This window comes from Oncorhynchus clarkii, chromosome 28, assembly GCF_045791955.1.
Source record: "Oncorhynchus clarkii lewisi isolate Uvic-CL-2024 chromosome 28, UVic_Ocla_1.0, whole genome shotgun sequence".
Classification (NCBI taxonomy): Eukaryota; Metazoa; Chordata; class Actinopteri; order Salmoniformes; family Salmonidae; genus Oncorhynchus; species Oncorhynchus clarkii.
Window position 1 is genome coordinate 48,358,792 of NC_092174.1, and position 18,789 is coordinate 48,377,580.

Here is an 18,789-nt window from a genome sequence, read left to right on the forward strand (position 1 = left end):
CACCAGTCACCAGGTGCTCTCCACAATAACAGGCTGAGCTAGTCACCAGGTGCTCTCCACCATAACAGGCTGAGCTAGTCACCAGGTGCTCTCCACTATAACAGGCTGAGCTAATCACCAAGTTCTCTCCACTATAACAGGCTGAGCTAGTCACCAGGTGCTCTCCACTATAACAGGCTGAGCTAGTCACCAGTCACCAGGTGCTCTCCACTATAACAGGCTGAGCTAGTCACCAGGTGCTCTCCATTATAACAGGCTGAGCTAGTCACCAGTCACCAGGTGCTCTCCACTATAACAGGCTGAGCTAGTCACCAGGTGCTCTCCCCTATAACAGGCTGAGCCAGTCACCAGTCACCAGGTGCTCTCCCCTATACCAGGCTGAGCCAGTCACCAGTCACCAGGTGCTCTCCACTATAACAGGCTGAGCTAGTCACCAGTCACCAGGTGCTCTCCACTATAACAGGCTGAGCTAGTCATCAGTCACCAGGTGCTCTCCACTATAACAGGCTGAGCTAGTCATCAGTCACCAGGTGCTCTCCACTATAACAGGCTGAGCTAGTCATCAGTCACCAGGTGCTCTCCACTATAACAGGCTGAGGTACAGTCACCAGGTGCTCTCCACTATAACAAACAGGCTGAGGTACAGTCACCAGGTGCTCTCCACTATAACAGGTTGAGCCAGTCACCAAGTGCTCTCCACTATAACAGGCTGAGCTAGTCACCAGTCACCAGGTGCTCTCCACTATAACAGGCTGAGCAAGTCACCAAGTGCTCTCCACTATAACAGGCTGAGCTAGTCACCAGTCACCAGGTGCTCTCCACTATAACAGGCTGAGCTAGTCACCAGGTGCTCTCCACTATAACAGGCTGAGCTAGTCACCAGGTGCTCTCCACTATAACAGGCTGAGCTAGTCACCAGTCACCAGGTGCTCTCCACAATAACAGGCTGAGCTAGTCACCAGGTGCTCTCCACCATAACAGGCTGAGCTAGTCACCAGGTGCTCTCCACTATAACAGGCTGAGCTAATCACCAAGTTCTCTCCACTATAACAGGCTGAGCTAGTCACCAGGTGCTCTCCACTATAACAGGCTGAGCTAGTCACCAGTCACCAGGTGCTCTCCACTATAACAGGCTGAGATAGTCACCAGGTGCTCTCCACTATAACAGGCTGAGCTAGTCATCAGTCACCAGGTGCTCTCCACTATAACAGGCTGAGCTAGTCATCAGTCACCAGGTGCTCTCCACTATAACAGGCTGAGGTACAGTCACCAGGTGCTCTCCACTATAACAAACAGGCTGAGGTACAGTCACCAGGTGCTCTCCACTATAACAGGTTGAGCCAGTCACCAAGTGCTCTCCACTATAACAGGCTGAGCTAGTCACCAGTCACCAGGTGCTCTCCACTATAACAGGCTGAGCAAGTCACCAAGTGCTCTCCACTATAACAGGCTGAGCTAGTCACCAGTCACCAGGTGCTCTCCACTATAACAGGCTGAGCTAGTCACCAGGTGCTCTCCACTATAACAGGCTGAGCTAGTCACCAGGTGCTCTCCACTATAACAGGCTGAGCTAGTCACCAGTCACCAGGTGCTCTCCACTATAACAGGCTGAGCTAGTCACCAGTCACCAGGTGCTCTCCACAATAACAGGCTGAGCTAGTCACCAGGTGCTCTCCACCATAACAGGCTGAGCTAGTCACCAGGTGCTCTCCACTATAACAGGCTGAGCTAATCACCAAGTTCTCTCCACTATAACAGGCTGAGCTAGTCACCAGGTGCTCTCCACTATAACAGGCTGAGCTAGTCACCAGTCACCAGGTGCTCTCCACTATAACAGGCTGAGCTAGTCACCAGGTGCTCTCCCCTATAACAGGCTGAGGTACAGTCACCAGGTGCTCTCCCCTATACCAGGCTGAGCCAGTCACCAGTCACCAGGTGCTCTCCACTATAACAGGCTGAGCTAGTCACCAGTCACCAGGTGCTCTCCACTATAACAGGCTGAGATAGTCACCAGGTGCTCTCCACTATAACAGGCTGAGCTAGTCATCAGTCACCAGGTGCTCTCCACTTAACAGGCTGAGCTAGTCATCAGTCACCAGGTGCTCTCCACTATAACAGGCTGAGCTAGTCATCAGTCACCAGGTGCTCTCCACTATAACAGGCTGAGCTAGTCACCAGTCACCATGTGCTCTCCACTATAACAGGCTGAGCCAGTCACCAGGTGCTCTCCACTATAACAGGCTGAGCTAGTCACCAGGTGCTCTCCACTATAACAGGCTGAGCTAGTCACCAGTCACCAGGTGCTCTCCACTATAACAGGCTGAGCTAGTCACCAGGTGCTCTCCACTATAGCAGGCTGAGCTAGTCACCAGGTGCTCTCCACTATAACAGGCTGAGCTAGTCACCAGACACCAGGTGCTCTCCACTATAACAGGCTGAGCTAGTCACCAGGTGCTCTCCACTATAACAGGCTGAGCTAGTCACCAGTCACCAGGTGCTCTCCACTATAACAGGCTGAGCTAGTCACCAGTCACCATGTGCTCTCCACTATAACAGGCTGAGCCAGTCACCAGGTGCTCTCCACTATAACAGGCTGAGCTAGTCACCAGGTGCTCTCCACTATAACAGGCTAAGCTAGTCACCAGTCACCAGGTGCTCTCCACTATAAAAGGCTGAGCTAGTCACCAGTCACCAGGTGCTCTCCACTATAACAGGCTGAGCTAGTCACCAGGTGCTCTCCACTATAACAGGCTAAGCTAGTCACCAGTCACCAGGTGCTCTCCACTATAAAAGGCTAAGCTAGTCACCAGTCACCAGGTGCTCTCCACTATAACAGGCTGAGCTAGTCACCAGTCACCAGGTGCTCTCCACAATAACAGGCTGAGCTAGTCACCAGGTGCTCTCCACCATAACAGGCTGAGCTAGTCACCAGGTGCTCTCCACTATAACAGGCTGAGCTAATCACCAAGTTCTCTCCACTATAACAGGCTGAGCTAGTCACCAGGTGCTCTCCACTATAACAGGCTGAGCTAGTCACCAGTCACCAGGTGCTCTCCACTATAACAGGCTGAGATAGTCACCAGGTGCTCTCCACTATAACAGGCTGAGCTAGTCATCAGTCACCAGGTGCTCTCCACTATAACAGGCTGAGCTAGTCATCAGTCACCAGGTGCTCTCCACTATAACAGGCTGAGGTACAGTCACCAGGTGCTCTCCACTATAACAAACAGGCTGAGGTACAGTCACCAGGTGCTCTCCACTATAACAGGTTGAGCCAGTCACCAAGTGCTCTCCACTATAACAGGCTGAGCTAGTCACCAGTCACCAGGTGCTCTCCACTATAACAGGCTGAGCAAGTCACCAAGTGCTCTCCACTATAACAGGCTGAGCTAGTCACCAGTCACCAGGTGCTCTCCACTATAACAGGCTGAGCTAGTCACCAGGTGCTCTCCACTATAACAGGCTGAGCTAGTCACCAGGTGCTCTCCACTATAACAGGCTGAGCTAGTCACCAGTCACCAGGTGCTCTCCACTATAACAGGCTGAGCTAGTCACCAGTCACCAGGTGCTCTCCACAATAACAGGCTGAGCTAGTCACCAGGTGCTCTCCACCATAACAGGCTGAGCTAGTCACCAGGTGCTCTCCACTATAACAGGCTGAGCTAATCACCAAGTTCTCTCCACTATAACAGGCTGAGCTAGTCACCAGGTGCTCTCCACTATAACAGGCTGAGCTAGTCACCAGTCACCAGGTGCTCTCCACTATAACAGGCTGAGCTAGTCACCAGGTGCTCTCCCCTATAACAGGCTGAGGTACAGTCACCAGGTGCTCTCCCCTATACCAGGCTGAGCCAGTCACCAGTCACCAGGTGCTCTCCACTATAACAGGCTGAGCTAGTCACCAGTCACCAGGTGCTCTCCACTATAACAGGCTGAGATAGTCACCAGGTGCTCTCCACTATAACAGGCTGAGCTAGTCATCAGTCACCAGGTGCTCTCCACTTAACAGGCTGAGCTAGTCATCAGTCACCAGGTGCTCTCCACTATAACAGGCTGAGCTAGTCATCAGTCACCAGGTGCTCTCCACTATAACAGGCTGAGCTAGTCACCAGTCACCATGTGCTCTCCACTATAACAGGCTGAGCCAGTCACCAGGTGCTCTCCACTATAACAGGCTGAGCTAGTCACCAGGTGCTCTCCACTATAACAGGCTGAGCTAGTCACCAGTCACCAGGTGCTCTCCACTATAACAGGCTGAGCTAGTCACCAGGTGCTCTCCACTATAGCAGGCTGAGCTAGTCACCAGGTGCTCTCCACTATAACAGGCTGAGCTAGTCACCAGACACCAGGTGCTCTCCACTATAACAGGCTGAGCTAGTCACCAGGTGCTCTCCACTATAACAGGCTGAGCTAGTCACCAGTCACCAGGTGCTCTCCACTATAACAGGCTGAGCTAGTCACCAGTCACCATGTGCTCTCCACTATAACAGGCTGAGCCAGTCACCAGGTGCTCTCCACTATAACAGGCTGAGCTAGTCACCAGGTGCTCTCCACTATAACAGGCTAAGCTAGTCACCAGTCACCAGGTGCTCTCCACTATAAAAGGCTGAGCTAGTCACCAGTCACCAGGTGCTCTCCACTATAACAGGCTGAGCTAGTCACCAGGTGCTCTCCACTATAACAGGCTAAGCTAGTCACCAGTCACCAGGTGCTCTCCACTATAAAAGGCTGAGCTAGTCACCAGACACCAGGTGCTCTCCACTATAACAGGCTGAGCTAGTCACCAGGTGCTCTCCACTATAACAGGCTGAGCTAGTCACCAGTCACCAGGTGCTCTCCACTATAACAGGCTGAGCTAGTCACCAGTCACCATGTGCTCTCCACTATAACAGGCTGAGCCAGTCACCAGGTGCTCTCCACTATAACAGGCTGAGCTAGTCACCAGGTGCTCTCCACTATAACAGGCTAAGCTAGTCACCAGTCACCAGGTGCTCTCCACTATAAAAGGCTGAGCTAGTCACCAGTCACCAGGTGCTCTCCACTATAGCAGGCTGAGCTAGTCACCAGTCACCAGGTGCTCTCCACTATAACAGGCTGAGCTAGTCACCAGGTGCTCTCCACTATAGCAGGCTGAGCTAGTCACCAGGTGCTCTCCACTATAGCAGGCTGAGCTAGTCACCAGTCACCAGGTGCTCTCCACTATAACAGGCTGAGGTACAGTCACTAGGTGCTCTCCACTATAGCAGGCTGAGGTACAGTCACCAGGTGCTCTCCACTATAACAGGCTGAGGTACAGTCACCAGGTGCTCTCCACTATAACAGGCTGAGCTATTCACCAGTCACCAGGTGCTCTCCACTATAACAGGTTGAGCCAGTCACCAGGTGCTCTCCACTATAACAGGCTGAGCTAGTCACCAGTCACCAGGTGCTCTCCACTATAACAGGCTGAGCTAGTCACCAGACACCAGGTGCTCTCCACTATAACAGGCTGAGCTAGTCACAAGGTTCTCTCCACTATAACAGGCTGAGCTAGTCACCAGTCACCAGGTGCTCTCCACTATAACAGGCTGAGCTAGTCACCAGTCACCAAGTGCTCTCCACTATAACAGTTTTTCTGATATTATACTTCCATTACATTGGTGGATTCAAATCAAATCAAATGTTATTTGTCAGTAGACCTTACCGTGAAATGCTGAATACAACAGGTGTAGTAGACCTTACCATGAAATGCTGACTTTACATACCTGTGGCTGTATTTCAAGGCCTACCTTCAAACTCAGTGCCTCTTTGCTTGACAACAGGAGAAAATCAAAAGAAATCAGCCAAGACTTCAGAAAAAAAATGTAGACCTCCACAAGTCTGGTTCATGCTTGGGAGCAATTTCCAAACGCCTGAAGGTACCACGTTCATCTGTACTAACAATAGTACACAAGTATAAACACCATGGGACCACGCAGCCATCAAACCGCTCAGGTAGGAGACACGTTCTGTCTCCTAGAGATGAACGTACTTTGGTACGAGAAGAGCAAGTCAATCCCAGAACAACAGCAAAGGACCCTGTGAAGATACTGGAGGAAACAGGTACAAAAGTATCTACAGTGGGGCAAAAAAGTATTTAGTCAGCCACCAATTGTGCAAGTTCTCCCACTTAAAAAGATGAGAGAGGCCTGTAATTTTCATCATAGGTACACTTCAACTATGACAGACAAAACAAGAAAAAAAATCCAGAAAATCACATTGTAGGATTTTTTTATTAATTTATTTGCAAATTATGGCGGAAAATAAACTTTTGTTATTGACCAAATACTTATCTCAATACTTTGTTATATACCCTTTGTTGGCAATGACAGAGGTCAAACGTTTTCTGTAAGTCTTCACAAGGTTTTCACACACTGTTGCTGGTATTTTGGCCCATTCCTCCATGCAGATCTCCTCTAGAGCAGTGATGTTTTGTGGCTGTTGCTGGGCAACACGGACTTTCAACTCCCTCTAAAGATTTTCTATGGGGTTGAGATCTGGAGACTGGCTAGGCCACTCCAGGACCTTGAAATGCTTCTTACGAAGCCACTCCTTCGTTGCCTGGGCGGTGTGTTTGGGATCATTGTCATGCTGAAAGACCCAGCCACGTTTCATCTTCAATGCCCTTGCTGATGGAAGGAGGATTTCACACAAAATCTCACGATACATGGCCCCATTCATTCTTTCCTTTACACGGATCAGTCGTCCTGGTCCCTTTGCAGAAAAACAGCCCCAAAGCCTGATGTTTCCACCCCCATGCTTCACAGTAGGTATGGTGTTCTTTTGATGCAACTCAACATTCTTTGTCCTCCAAACACGACGAGTTTAGTTTTAACCAAAAATATATATTTTGGTTTCATCTGAGCATATGACATTCTCCCAATCTTCTTCTGGATCATCCAAATGCTCTCTAGCAAACTTCAGACGGGCCTGAACAGGTACTGGCTTAAGCAGGGGGACACGTCTTGCACTGCAGGATTTGAGTCCCTGGCGGCGTAGTGTGTTACTGATGGTAGGCTTTGTTACTTTGGTCCCAGCTCTCTGCAGGTCATTCACTAGGTCCCTCCGTGTGGTTCTGAGATTTTTGCTCACCGTTCTTGTGATCATTTTGACCCCACGGGGTGAGATCTTGCGTGGAGCCCCAGATCGAGGGAGATTATCAGTGGTCTTGTAAATCTTCCATTTCCTAATAATTGCTCCCACAGTTGATTTCTTCAAACCAAGCTGCTTACCTATTGCAGATTCAGTCTTCCCAGCCTGGTGTAGGTCTACAATTTTGTTTCTGGTGTCCTTTGACAGCTCTTTGGTCTTGGCCATAGTGGAGTTTGGAGTGTGACTGTTGTGGACAGGAGTCTTTTATACTGATAACAAGTTCAAACAGGTGCCATTCATACAGGTAACAAGTGGAGGACAGAGGAGCCTCTTAAAGAAGAAGTTACAGGTCTGTGAGAGCCAGAAATCTTGCTTGTTTGCAAATGACCAAATACAAACGACCAAATACTTATTTTTTAATTTGCAAATAAATTCATTAAAAATCCTACAATATGATTTTCTGGATTTTTTTCTTCTCATTTTGTCTGTCATAGTTGAAGTGTACCTATGATGAAAATTACAGGCCTCTCTCAACTTTTTAAGTGGGAGAACTTGCACAATTGGTGGCTGACTAAATACTTTTTTGCCCCACTGTATATCCACAGTAAAACGAGTCCTATGTCGACATAACCTGAAAGGCCGCTCAGCAAGGAAGAAGCCACTTCTCGAAAACCGCCATAAAAAAGCCAGACTACGGTTTGCAAGTGCACTGGGGACAAAGATCGTACTTTTTGGAGAAATGTCCTCTGGTCTGATGAAACAAAAATATAACTGTTTGACCATAATGACCATTGTTATGTTTGGAGGAAAAAGGGGGAGGCTTGTAAGCCGAAGAACACCATCCCCACCGTGAAGCACGGAGATGGCAGCATCATGTTGTGGGGGTGCTTTGCTGCAGGAGGGACTGGTGCACTTCACAAAATAGATGGCATCATGAGGGAAGAAAATTGTGTATATATTGAAGCAACATCTCAAGACATCAGTCAGGAAGTTAAAGCTTGGTCCCAAATGGGTCTTCTAAATGGACAATGATCCCAAGCATACTTCCAAAGTTGTGGCAAAATGGCTTAAGGACAACAAAGTCAAGGTATTGGAGTGGCCATCACAAAGCCCTGACCTCAATCCTATAGAAAAAGTGTGTGCGAGCATGGAGGCCTACAAACCTGACTCAGTTACACCAGCTCTGTCAGGAGGAATGGGCCAAAATTCACCCAACTTATTGTGGAATGCTACCCGAAACCTTTGACCCAAGTTAAACAGTTTAAAGTCAATGCTACCAAATACTAATTGAGTGTATGTAAACTTCTGACCCACTGGGAATGTGATGAAAGCTGAAATAAGTCATTCTCTCTACTGTTATTCTGACATTTCACGTTCTTAAAATAAAGTGGTGATCCTCAGACACGAGGCTACTCAGGCAAGAGGGGGGGGGGGGGGGCTCACCCAAATGTATAGCCCCGTTGGCACCAAGAGGGCTGGTGTTGTCTTTAAAGACCAATAGCAGTCTATTGACCTAATGAAATGAGACCAGCACTCACTTGATTCTAAGTTGCAATTGAAGCTTTGTTTTACTGTTTTTTGTAGTTTTTTTTTTTAACAATGTCTTATTATAATCACACACTGTTATGTTTTTCTTGCATCTTCAGTGTGTTTGTGAAACCATTCACTTTGTCTCTGCAGAGGGCGTCCCCCAGGTATTCTACTTCGGGCCCTGTGGGAAGTATAATGCCATGGTTCTGGAGCTGCTGGGACCCAGTCTGGAAGACCTGTTTGATTTGTGTGACAGAACCTTCTCCCTCAAGACCGTCCTCATGATCGCTATTCAGCTGGTACAAATACACACTCTTTATTTCACTTTGTAGCTTTATTTATTAGAGAGGGGTAAAGATAAAAGATTGTGTTCGGGCGCCAGGCAGGTATTAACCATGCCGAAAGGAGAAGGGTAGAATAGAGAGAGTACCACTACCAGACCCACACACATCAGCAGAAGAGACTGCCTAGAGTTTAGCCTGTTTCCAAGATAGCCAGTGTAGAGAAAAGAGAATACACACCCTATAAAACCCACATCACAGCACAGGGGTAACCCCACCCAGAATACCTCATCAGCACAGGGGTAACCCCACCCAGAATACCTCATCAGCACAGGGGTAACCCCACCCAGAATACCTCATCAGCACAGGGGTAACCCCACCCAGAATACCTCATCAGCACAGGGGTAACCCCACCCAGAATACCTCATCAGCACAGGGGTAACCACAACCAGAATACCTCATCAGCACAGGGGTAACCCCACCCAGAATACCTCATACAATAATAATAATAATGTCAGAGCAATTGAACAGCAACTTCATACAAGAAAGAACCCAGTCATCAACAGAAGATTTGCAATAATCTCTATCTTCCAGTGGAGGAGTGCAGAGGGTATGAATGTGGGGGGTGTTCATAGACACAAAGGGAATGTGGGGGGTGTTCATAGACACAAAGGGAATGTGGGAGGTGTTCATAGACACAAAGGGAATGTGGGGGGTGTTCATAGACACAAAGGGAATGTGGGGGGTGTTCATAGACACAAAGGGAATGTGGGAGGTGTTCATAGACACAAAGGGAATGTGGGGGGTGTTCATAGACACAAAGGGAATGTGGGGGGTGTTCATAGACACAAAGGGAATGTGGGGGGTGTTCATAGACACAAAGGGAATGTGGGGGGTGTTCATAGACACAAAGGGAATGTGGGAGGTGTTCATAGACACAAAGGGAATGTGGGGGGTGTTCATAGACACAAAGTGAATGTGGGGGGTGTTCATAGACACAAAGGGAATGTGGGGGGTGTTCATAGACACAAAGGGAATGTGGGGGGTGTTCATAGACACAAAGGGAATGTGGGGGGTGTTCATAGACACAAAGGGAATGTGGGGGGTGTTCATAGACACAAAGGGAATGTGGGGGGTGTTCATAGACACAAAGGGAATGTGGGAGGTGTTCATAGACACAAAGGGAATGTGGGGGGTGTTCATAGACACAAAGGGAATGTGGGAGGTGTTCATAGACACAAAGGGAATGTGGGAGGTGTTCATAGACACAAAGTGAATGTGGGGGGTGTTCATAGACACAAAGGGAATGTGGGGGGTGTTCATAGACACAAAGGGAATGTGGGGGGTGTTCATAGACACAAAGGGAATGTGGGGGGTGTTCATAGACACAAAGGGAATGTGGGAGGTGTTCATAGACACAAAGGGAATGTGGGAGGTGTTCATAGACACAAAGTGAATGTGGGAGGTGTTCATAGACACAAAGGGAATGTGGGGGGTGTTCATAGACACAAAGGGAATGTGGGGGGTGTTCATAGACACAAAGGGAATGTGGGGGGTGTTCATAGACACAAAGGGAATGTGGGGGGTGTTCATAGACACAAAGGGAATGTGGGGGGTGTTCATAGACACAAAGGGAATGTGGGGGGTGTTCATAGACACAAAGGGAATGTGGGGGGTGTTCATAGACACAAAGGGAATGTGGGGGGTGTTCATAGACACAAAGGGAATGTGGGGGGTGTTCATAGACACAAAGGGAATGTGGGGGGTGTTCATAGACACAAAGGGAATGTGGGGGGTGTTCATAGACACAAAGAGAATGTGGGGGGTGTTCATAGACACAAAGGGAATGTGGGGGGTGTTCATAGACACAAAGAGTATGTGCCTTAACACAAGGCCTTGAAAATGTCCACAATCTTCTGGGCCACGTCATTAGTACACCGCACCTCATTAGTACACCCCACCTCATTAGTACACCCCACCTCAATAGTACACCCCACCTCAATAGTACACCCCACCTCAATAGTACACCCCACCTCATTAGTACACCTCACCTCATTAGTACACCTCACCTCATTAGTACACCCCACCTCAATAGTACACCCCACCTCATTAGTACACCCCACCTCAATAGTACACCCCACCTCATTAGTACACCCCACCTCATTAGTACACCCCACCTCATCAACATGCACCGTCCTGACATCTTCCCCAGTGTCCTCCAAACAGACCAAGTAGTTCACTGGTCCCAACTGCTGCACTACGCGGCATGGACCTTTCCATCTCAAAGCAAGCTTGGCAGTGAACTTCTTAGACATCTTTGACAGATGATGTGAACGTAGCCAGACACGAGACTTGGGTGGGAAACACGCTTCTCGTCTATGCTTGTCATAGTTTCTCAGCTGTCGTTGTTTGACTTTGATTTTGCTGGCCTCCACTCTGGCTAGCAAGGTGTGGTGGTGTTGTACGGCATCAAACGCTGGGCAGTCAGGTGAAACATTCGAACTTTGCAAGACCCTGTCCATCGGACCTTTTAGTGGTCTTCCCAGGTGGAGTTCGGCGGGAGTGACCCCAGAGGTCTCCTGCACGGCAGAGTTCAGTGCAAAGCGAAATTCAGGAAGATGCTGATCCCACCTTGTGTGCTGATCCCCCACGAATGAAGCAATCATCCCCTTCAGGGTTCGGTTTACCCTCTCGGTCAGGTTGGTCTGAGGATGGTAGGCTGTGGTCAACTTGGCAATTACACCACAGTAGGTACAGAGCTCTTTGTATATTCCTGATATGAACTGCGGACCTCGGTCAGAGAGGATTTGTTCGGGAATTCCGAATCTGGTAAAGACCTCCCTTCTCAGAATTAGAGCAATGGCTGATGCAGTGGCTTTGCGGAGGGGAAACAACTCCACCCAATGTCTCTCTCTCTCTCTCTCTCTGAATCGGTGTCTCTCGTTCTCTCTCTGAATCGGTGTCTCTCGTTCTCTCTCTGAATCGGTGTCTTTCATTATCTCTCTCACTCTAATTGTTTTATATTTTTTACATTTTGTCAGGAAATGCAGCTCTGTCTCAGGTTCTGCTGTGGTGCAGTGGTTACAAAGCCTTTCCTCTACAGGGAGCCAGGTTTTCCTGTGTCTACCCTTCTCAATGGCAAGGCTGTGCTCACTGAGCCTGTACTTTGTCAAGGTTGTTCTAAGGTTTTGATCAGTAACCATGGTCAAATAGTTTGCCACGGTGTACTGTCGATTTAGGGCCAGATAGCACTGCATTTTCCCAATGAGCAATGTAGTTTAGTTTTGACTGTTTTGTAATTTGGTTTATTCTGATTGATTGGATGTTCTGATCCTGAGGCTTCAGTGTGTTAGTAGAACAGGTTAGTGAACTCAGCCCCAGGACCAGCTGGATGAGGGGACTGAGGCTTCAGTGTTTTAGTAGAACAGGTTAGTGAACTCAGGACCAGCTGGATGAGGGGACTGAGGCTTCAGTGTGTTAGTAGAACAGGTTTGTGAATTCAGCCCCCGGACCAGCTGGATGAGGGGACTGAGGCTTCAGTGTGTAAGTAGAACAGGTAAGTGAACTCAGGACCAGCTAGATGAGGGGACTGAGGCTTCAGTGTGTTAGTAGAACAGGTTTGTGAACTCAGCCCCAGGACCAGCTGAATGAGGGGACTGAGGCTTCAGTGTTTTAGTAGAACAGGTTAGTGAACTCAGGACCAGCTGGATGAGGGGACTGAGGCTTCAGTGTGTTAGTAGAACAGGTTTGTGAACTCAGGACCAGCTGGATGAGGGGACTGAGGCTTCAGTGTGTTAGTAGAACAGGTTTGTGAACTCAGGACTAGCTGGATGAGGGGACTGAGGCTTCAGTGTGTTAGTAGAACAAGTTTGTGAACTCAGGACCAGCTGGATGAGGGGACTGAGGCTTCAGTGTTTTAGTAGAACAGGTTTGTGAACTCAGCCCCAGGACCAGCTGGATGAGGGGACTGAGGCTTCAGTGTGTTAGTAGAACAGGTTTGTGAACTCAGCCCCCGGACCAGCTGGATGAGGGGACTGAGGCTTCAGTGTGTTAGTAGAACAGGTTTGTGAACTCAGCCCCAGGACCAGCTGGATGAGGGGACTGAGGCTTCAGTGTGTTAGTAGAACAGGTTTGTGAACTCAGCCCCAGGACCAGCTGGATGAGGGGACTGAGGCTTCAGTGTGTTAGTAGAACAGGTTTGTGAACTCAGCCCCAGGACCAGCTGGATGAGGGGACTGAGGCTTCAGTGTGTTAGTAGAACAGGTTTGTGAACTCAGCCCCAGGACCAGCTGGATGAGGGGACTGAGGCTTCAGTGTGTTAGTAGAACAGGTTTGTGAACTCAGCCCCAGGACCAGCTGGATGAGGGGACTGAGGCTTCAGTGTGTTAGTAGAACAGGTTTGTGAACTCAGCCCCAGGACCAGCTGGATGAGGGGACTGAGGCTTCAGTGTGTTAGTAGAACAGGTTAGTGAACTCAGCCCCAGGACCAGCTGGATGAGGAGACTCTTTTCTTTGCTCAGCTCTTGTGCATTGCAGGGCTTGGTAATGATATGAGAGGGGGTCGCTGTATTTTAGATGTTTCCAAAACTTATTTGCTCTTTTTTAAGTTTTTATTATTAGTGGATATTGGCCTAATTCTGCCCTGCATGCATTGTTTGTAGTTTTCCTCTGGACATGTAGGAGAATCTTACAGAACTCTGCATGCAGGGTTTCAATGGGGTGTTTGTCCCATTTGGTGAAATCTTGTTTTGCAAGTGGACCCCACACCTCGCTGAAATTAAGTGCAATTGGTTCAATGACACATTCAATTAGATATAGCCAAATTTGAATAGGTATTTCAATTTTGAATTAGTTTTTTAATGGTGTAGAATGCCCTGTGTGCTTTCTCCCTCAGTTCATTCACTGCCTCATTAAGGTGTCCAGTTGAGCTTATTTTTAAACCTCAGTAATTGTAGTGTGTGCAGTACTCTATATATTTTGTACCAATTGAGAACTTTGGTCTAATTCCTTGAGATCTGGATCTTCTCTGGAAAATAATTATTTGAGTCTTTTTGGGGTTTTACTGCCAGGGCCCAGGTCTGGCAGTACTGCTCTAGCAGGACCAGGCTCTGCTGTAGTCCGTGTGCTGTGGGCGACAGTAGGCATAGGTCATCTGCGAAGAGCAGGCATTTAACCTCTGAATTGTGGAGACTAACACCAGGGGATGAGCATTTTTCTAGAATAGTGGCCAATTCGTTGATGTAAATATTGAAGAGTGCAGGGCTCAGATTGCAACCCTGGCGAAGGCCCTGACCCTGGTAAAAAGAAATCTGTTATTTTCTTGCCAATTTTAATGCTGCACGTATTGCCAGTATACATTGATTTAATTATGTCATATGTTTTACCCCGTACACCACTTTCAATATCTTTATAGAACAGTCCTGTCTGCTAAATAGAATCAAATGCGTTTTGGAAATCGATAAAGCAAGCGTATATTTTGGTGGACATGTTTATCTATAAGAGTGTGTAGGGTGTAAATATTGTGCAACGTTTTGGTATAAATCCAATTTGGCTTTTACTCAAGACATTGTGCTTATTAAGGAAGTTTAGAACTCTTACATTTATAATACTACAGAAAACCTTCCCCAGGTTACTGTTCACACAAATGCCTCTGTAATTGTTAGGGTCAAGTTTGTCTCTGTTCTTAAATATTGGGGTTATGAGTCCTTGATTCCAGAAGTCAGGGAAATGACCTACACTCAGGATCAAACTTAACAGTTTTAATTATAGCCAATTGAAATGTTGCACTAGTGAGTTCGAGCATCTCATTTAGGAGGCCATCAGGTCCACATGCTTTTTAAATTTGAGGGCATGAAGTTTCTTATAGAGCTCCTGGTCAGTAATAGTTTAGTTTCTTATAGAGCTCCTGGTCAGTAATAGTTTAGTTTCTTATAGAGCTCCTGGTCAGTAATAGTTTAGTTTCTTATAGAGCTCCTGGTCAGTAATAGTTTAGTTTCTTATAGAGCTCCTGGTCAGTAATAGTTTAGTTTCTTATAGAGCTCCTGGTCAGTAATAGTTTAGTGTCTTATAGAGCTCCTGGTCAGTAATAGTTTAGTGTCTTATAGAGTTCCTGGTCAGTAATAGTTTAGTTTCTTATAGAGCTCCTGGTCAGTAATAGTTTAGTTTCTTATAGAGCTCCTGGTCAGTAATAGTTTAGTTTCTTATAGAGCTCCTGGTCAGTAATAGTTTAGTTTCTTATAGAGCTCCTGGTCAGTAATAGTTTAGTTTCTTATAGAGCTCCTGGTCAGTAATAGTTTAGTTTCTTATAGAGCTCCTGGTCAGTAATAGTTTAGTTTCTTATAGAGCTCCTGGTCAGTAATAGTTTAGTTTCTTATAGAGCTCCTGGTCAGTAATAGTTTAGTTTCTTATAGAGCTCCTGGTCAGTAATTGTTTAGTTTCTTATAGAGCTCCTGGTCAGTAATTGTTTAGTTTCTTATAGAGCTCCTGGTCAGTAATAGTTTAGTTTCTTATAGAGCTCCTGGTCAGTAATTGGGGAGTCCAGTGGATTTTGATTGTCCTTTATAGCTTTATCTAATCCATTCAACTTCTCATGAGTTTGGCGTTGTTCTGCGTTTGTGTCAATTTGAACGGTGTTGTTGAGCGTTGTTTGTGTTTATGGATTCCTCAATTAGTGTCAGCTGCTTGCTGTTGTAATGTGCTTTTTTTGGTTCTGAGTGTTACGTTTCTAGAGTGTTAAAGTCTCACAGTAATGAAGGCGTAATTCACCATTATTTGGGTCTCTGTGCTTTTGGTTGGATAGTGTTCTAAGTTTATTCCTTATCATTTTACAATCTGCATCAAACCAGTTGTCATTTGTGGTCTTTAAAAAAAAAAAATGTTTAATCAATTTCAGTTGTGCTTCTTTTGCCGTTTTCCTGAATATATAGTTTATCTTTTGTACTGATAGATTGATGTCTGTACTGTGGGACAGTGAGTGACAATATCAGCCTTACACCATGTCTCCTGCAGAATGATGATGTCAATGTCTTTCAGATGTTTGTTGAACTCCTGAGCCAAACTCGTCAGTCCAAAGGTTGATGAGTTTAGGCCCTGAATGTTCCACATGCTAACTGATAATGATTTCATGTTGCAAAGAGGACCTCTTTCTCTCCCCCCTCTCCCAGATCACGCGGATGGAGTTTGTCCACACCAGGAGTCTGATCTACCGGGACGTGAAGCCAGAGAACTTCCTGGTTGGCCGGCCCGGCAGCAAGCGGCAGCACACAATCCACATCATAGACTTCGGCCTGGCCAAAGAGTACATCGACCCTGAGACCAAGAAACACATCCCTTACAGGGAGCACAAGAGCCTGACGGGCACCGCACGTTACATGAGCATCAATACTCACCTGGGCAAAGGTAAACAGCCTGACGGGCACCACACCCTACATGAGCATCAATACTCACCTGGGCAGAGGTAAACAGCCTGACAGGCACCACACCCTACATGAGCATCAATACTCACCTGGGCAGAGGTAAACAGTCTGACGGGCACCGCACGTTACATGAGCATCAACACTCACCTGGGCAAAGGTAAACAGCCTGACGGGCACCACCCTACATGAGCATCAATACTCACCTGGGCGAAGGTAAACAGCCTGACGGGCACCGCACGTTACATGAGCATCAATACTCACCTGGGCAGAGGTAAACAGTCTGACGGGCACCGCACGTTACATGAGCATCAACACTCACCTGGGCAAAGGTAAACAGCCTGACGGGCACCACCCTACATGAGCATCAATACTCACCTGGGCGAAGGTAAACAGCCTGACGGGCACCGCACGTTACATGAGCATCAATACTCACCTGGGCGAAGGTAAACAGCCTGACGGGCACCGCACGTTACATGAGCATCAACACTCACCTGGGCAAAGGTAAACAGCCTGACGGGCACCACCCTACATGAGCATCAATACTCACCTGGGCGAAGGTAAACAGCCTGACGGGCACCACACCCTACATGAGCATCAATACTCACCTGGGCAAAGGTAAACAGCCTGACGGGCACCGCACGTTACATGAGCATCAATACTCACCTGGGCAAAGGTAAACAGCCTGACGGGCACCACACCCTACATGAGCATCAATACTCACCTGGGCAAAGGTACGTAGCCTGATTTGCTGTATTCTGTATGATCCAGGTGATCCCATTGATAAAATATAGTTGACCAGAAAGACCCAAAAAGACACATGACAAAGATGGAGGAAGAGGAGTGTTTCCGATGACATCATTAGTGTGCATCATGTGATTTTTTTAACCAATTATGAGGAGGCATTGCCTTCTGATTGGTAGACGATGTCATTGGAAACACTTATCTTCTTCCTCAAATATATTTCACTACAAAAAAAAAAAAAATTCTGGAGCTGTTTTCTGGACTAGTCCATCTGCTTCAACAGTTAGGATTGATCAGCATCCGCTATCAGAGCAGCTAACCGATCGCTGCAGCTGTACATAGTCCATCTAATCTTACCTACCTCATCCCCATATTGTTTTTATTTACTTTTCTGCTCTTTTGCACACCAGTATCTCTACTTGCACATCATCATCTGCTCATTTATCACTCCATTGTTAATATGCTAAATTGTAATTACTTCGCTACTATGGCCTATTGCCTTACCACCTCATGCCTTTTGCACACACTGTAAATAGACTTTCTTTTTCTTCTATTGTGTTGTTGACTGTAGGTTTTGTTTATTCCATGTGTAACTCTGTTGTTGTGTCGAACTGCTTTGCTTTATCTTGGCCAGGTCGCAGTTGTAAATGAGAACTTGTTCTCAACTGGCCTACCTGGTTAAATAAAGGTGAAATATATAGAAAAATAAAACAATTCTGTGATTTTCTCTTAGTTAGAATTCATTTGTCCCTGTGTTTGAAATGGGCTTGTGTGTGTGTCTCTGAAACTGTGTTTTGTTTCCTGTCTCTGCAGAACAAAGCAGGAGAGATGACCTGTGTGTGTGTGAAGATGTGTGTGTCTCTGAAACTATGCTTTGTTTCCTGTATCTCTGCAGAACAAAGCAGGAGAGATGACCTGGAAGCTCTAGGTCACATGTTCATGTACTTCCTGCGAGGCAGTCTGCCCTGGCAAGGCCTGAAGGTAGGAACAAACACACCTTAAGGTTAGGAACCAATGTAATGTCACACACACTACACTAAACAATTCCCATATGTTATTAGTTGATTAAAGGTCCAGCTAGTTACTGTTGATTTAAAGGTCCAGCTAGTTACTGTTGATTAAAGGTCCAGCTAGTTACTGTTGATTTAAAGGTCCAGCTAGTTACTGTTGATTAAAGGTCCAGCTAGTTACTGTTGATTAAAGGTCCACCTAGTTACTGTTGATTTAAAGGTCCAACTAGTTACTGTTGATTAAAGGTCCAGCTAGTTACTGTTGATTAAAGGTCCAGCTAGTTACTGTTGATTAAAGGTCCAGCTAGTTACTGTTGATTTAAAGGTCCAGCTAGTTACTGTTGATTTAAAGGTCCAGCTAGTTACTGTTGATTTAAAGGTCCAGCTAGTTACTGTTGATTAAAGGTCCAGCTAGTTACTGTTGTTCAGTTGATTAAAGGTCCAGCTAGTTATTGTTGATTAAAGGTCCAGCTAGTTACTGTTGTTCAGTTGATTAAAGGTCCAGCTAGTTATTGTTGATTAAAGGTCCAGCTAGTTACTGTTGATTAAAGGTCCAGCTAGTTACTGTTGATTTAAAGGTCCAGCTAGTTACTGTTGATTTAAAGGTCCAGCTAGTTACTGTTGATTTAAAGGTCCAGCTAGTTACTGTTGATTAAAGGTCCAGCTAGTTACTGTTGTTCAGTTGATCAAAGGTCCAGCTAG

General features: G+C 46.8%; 1 protein-coding gene across 7 annotated transcripts in view; it reads left to right on the plus strand.

The window, feature by feature from the left end:
- Nucleotides 1-18,789, plus strand: part of LOC139387597 (casein kinase I-like) — a 77,139-nt gene that overhangs the window by 34,371 nt on the left and 23,979 nt on the right. For 6 of the 7 annotated variants that reach the window (XR_011629194.1, XM_071133960.1, XM_071133961.1 and 3 more), the window contains exons 4-6: nucleotides 8,791-8,939; nucleotides 16,085-16,319; nucleotides 17,973-18,058. Coding sequence is in view for 6 of the 7 variants with exons in the window: in XM_071133960.1 (XP_070990061.1) it covers nucleotides 8,791-8,939; nucleotides 16,085-16,319; nucleotides 17,973-18,058 (470 nt within the window). In the remaining variant the exon portion in view is untranslated. Of the gene's footprint in view, nucleotides 1-5,617; nucleotides 5,898-8,790; nucleotides 8,940-16,084; nucleotides 16,320-17,972; nucleotides 18,059-18,789 lie in introns of those variants that run through there. The other variant, XM_071133964.1, reaches the window with a different exon arrangement.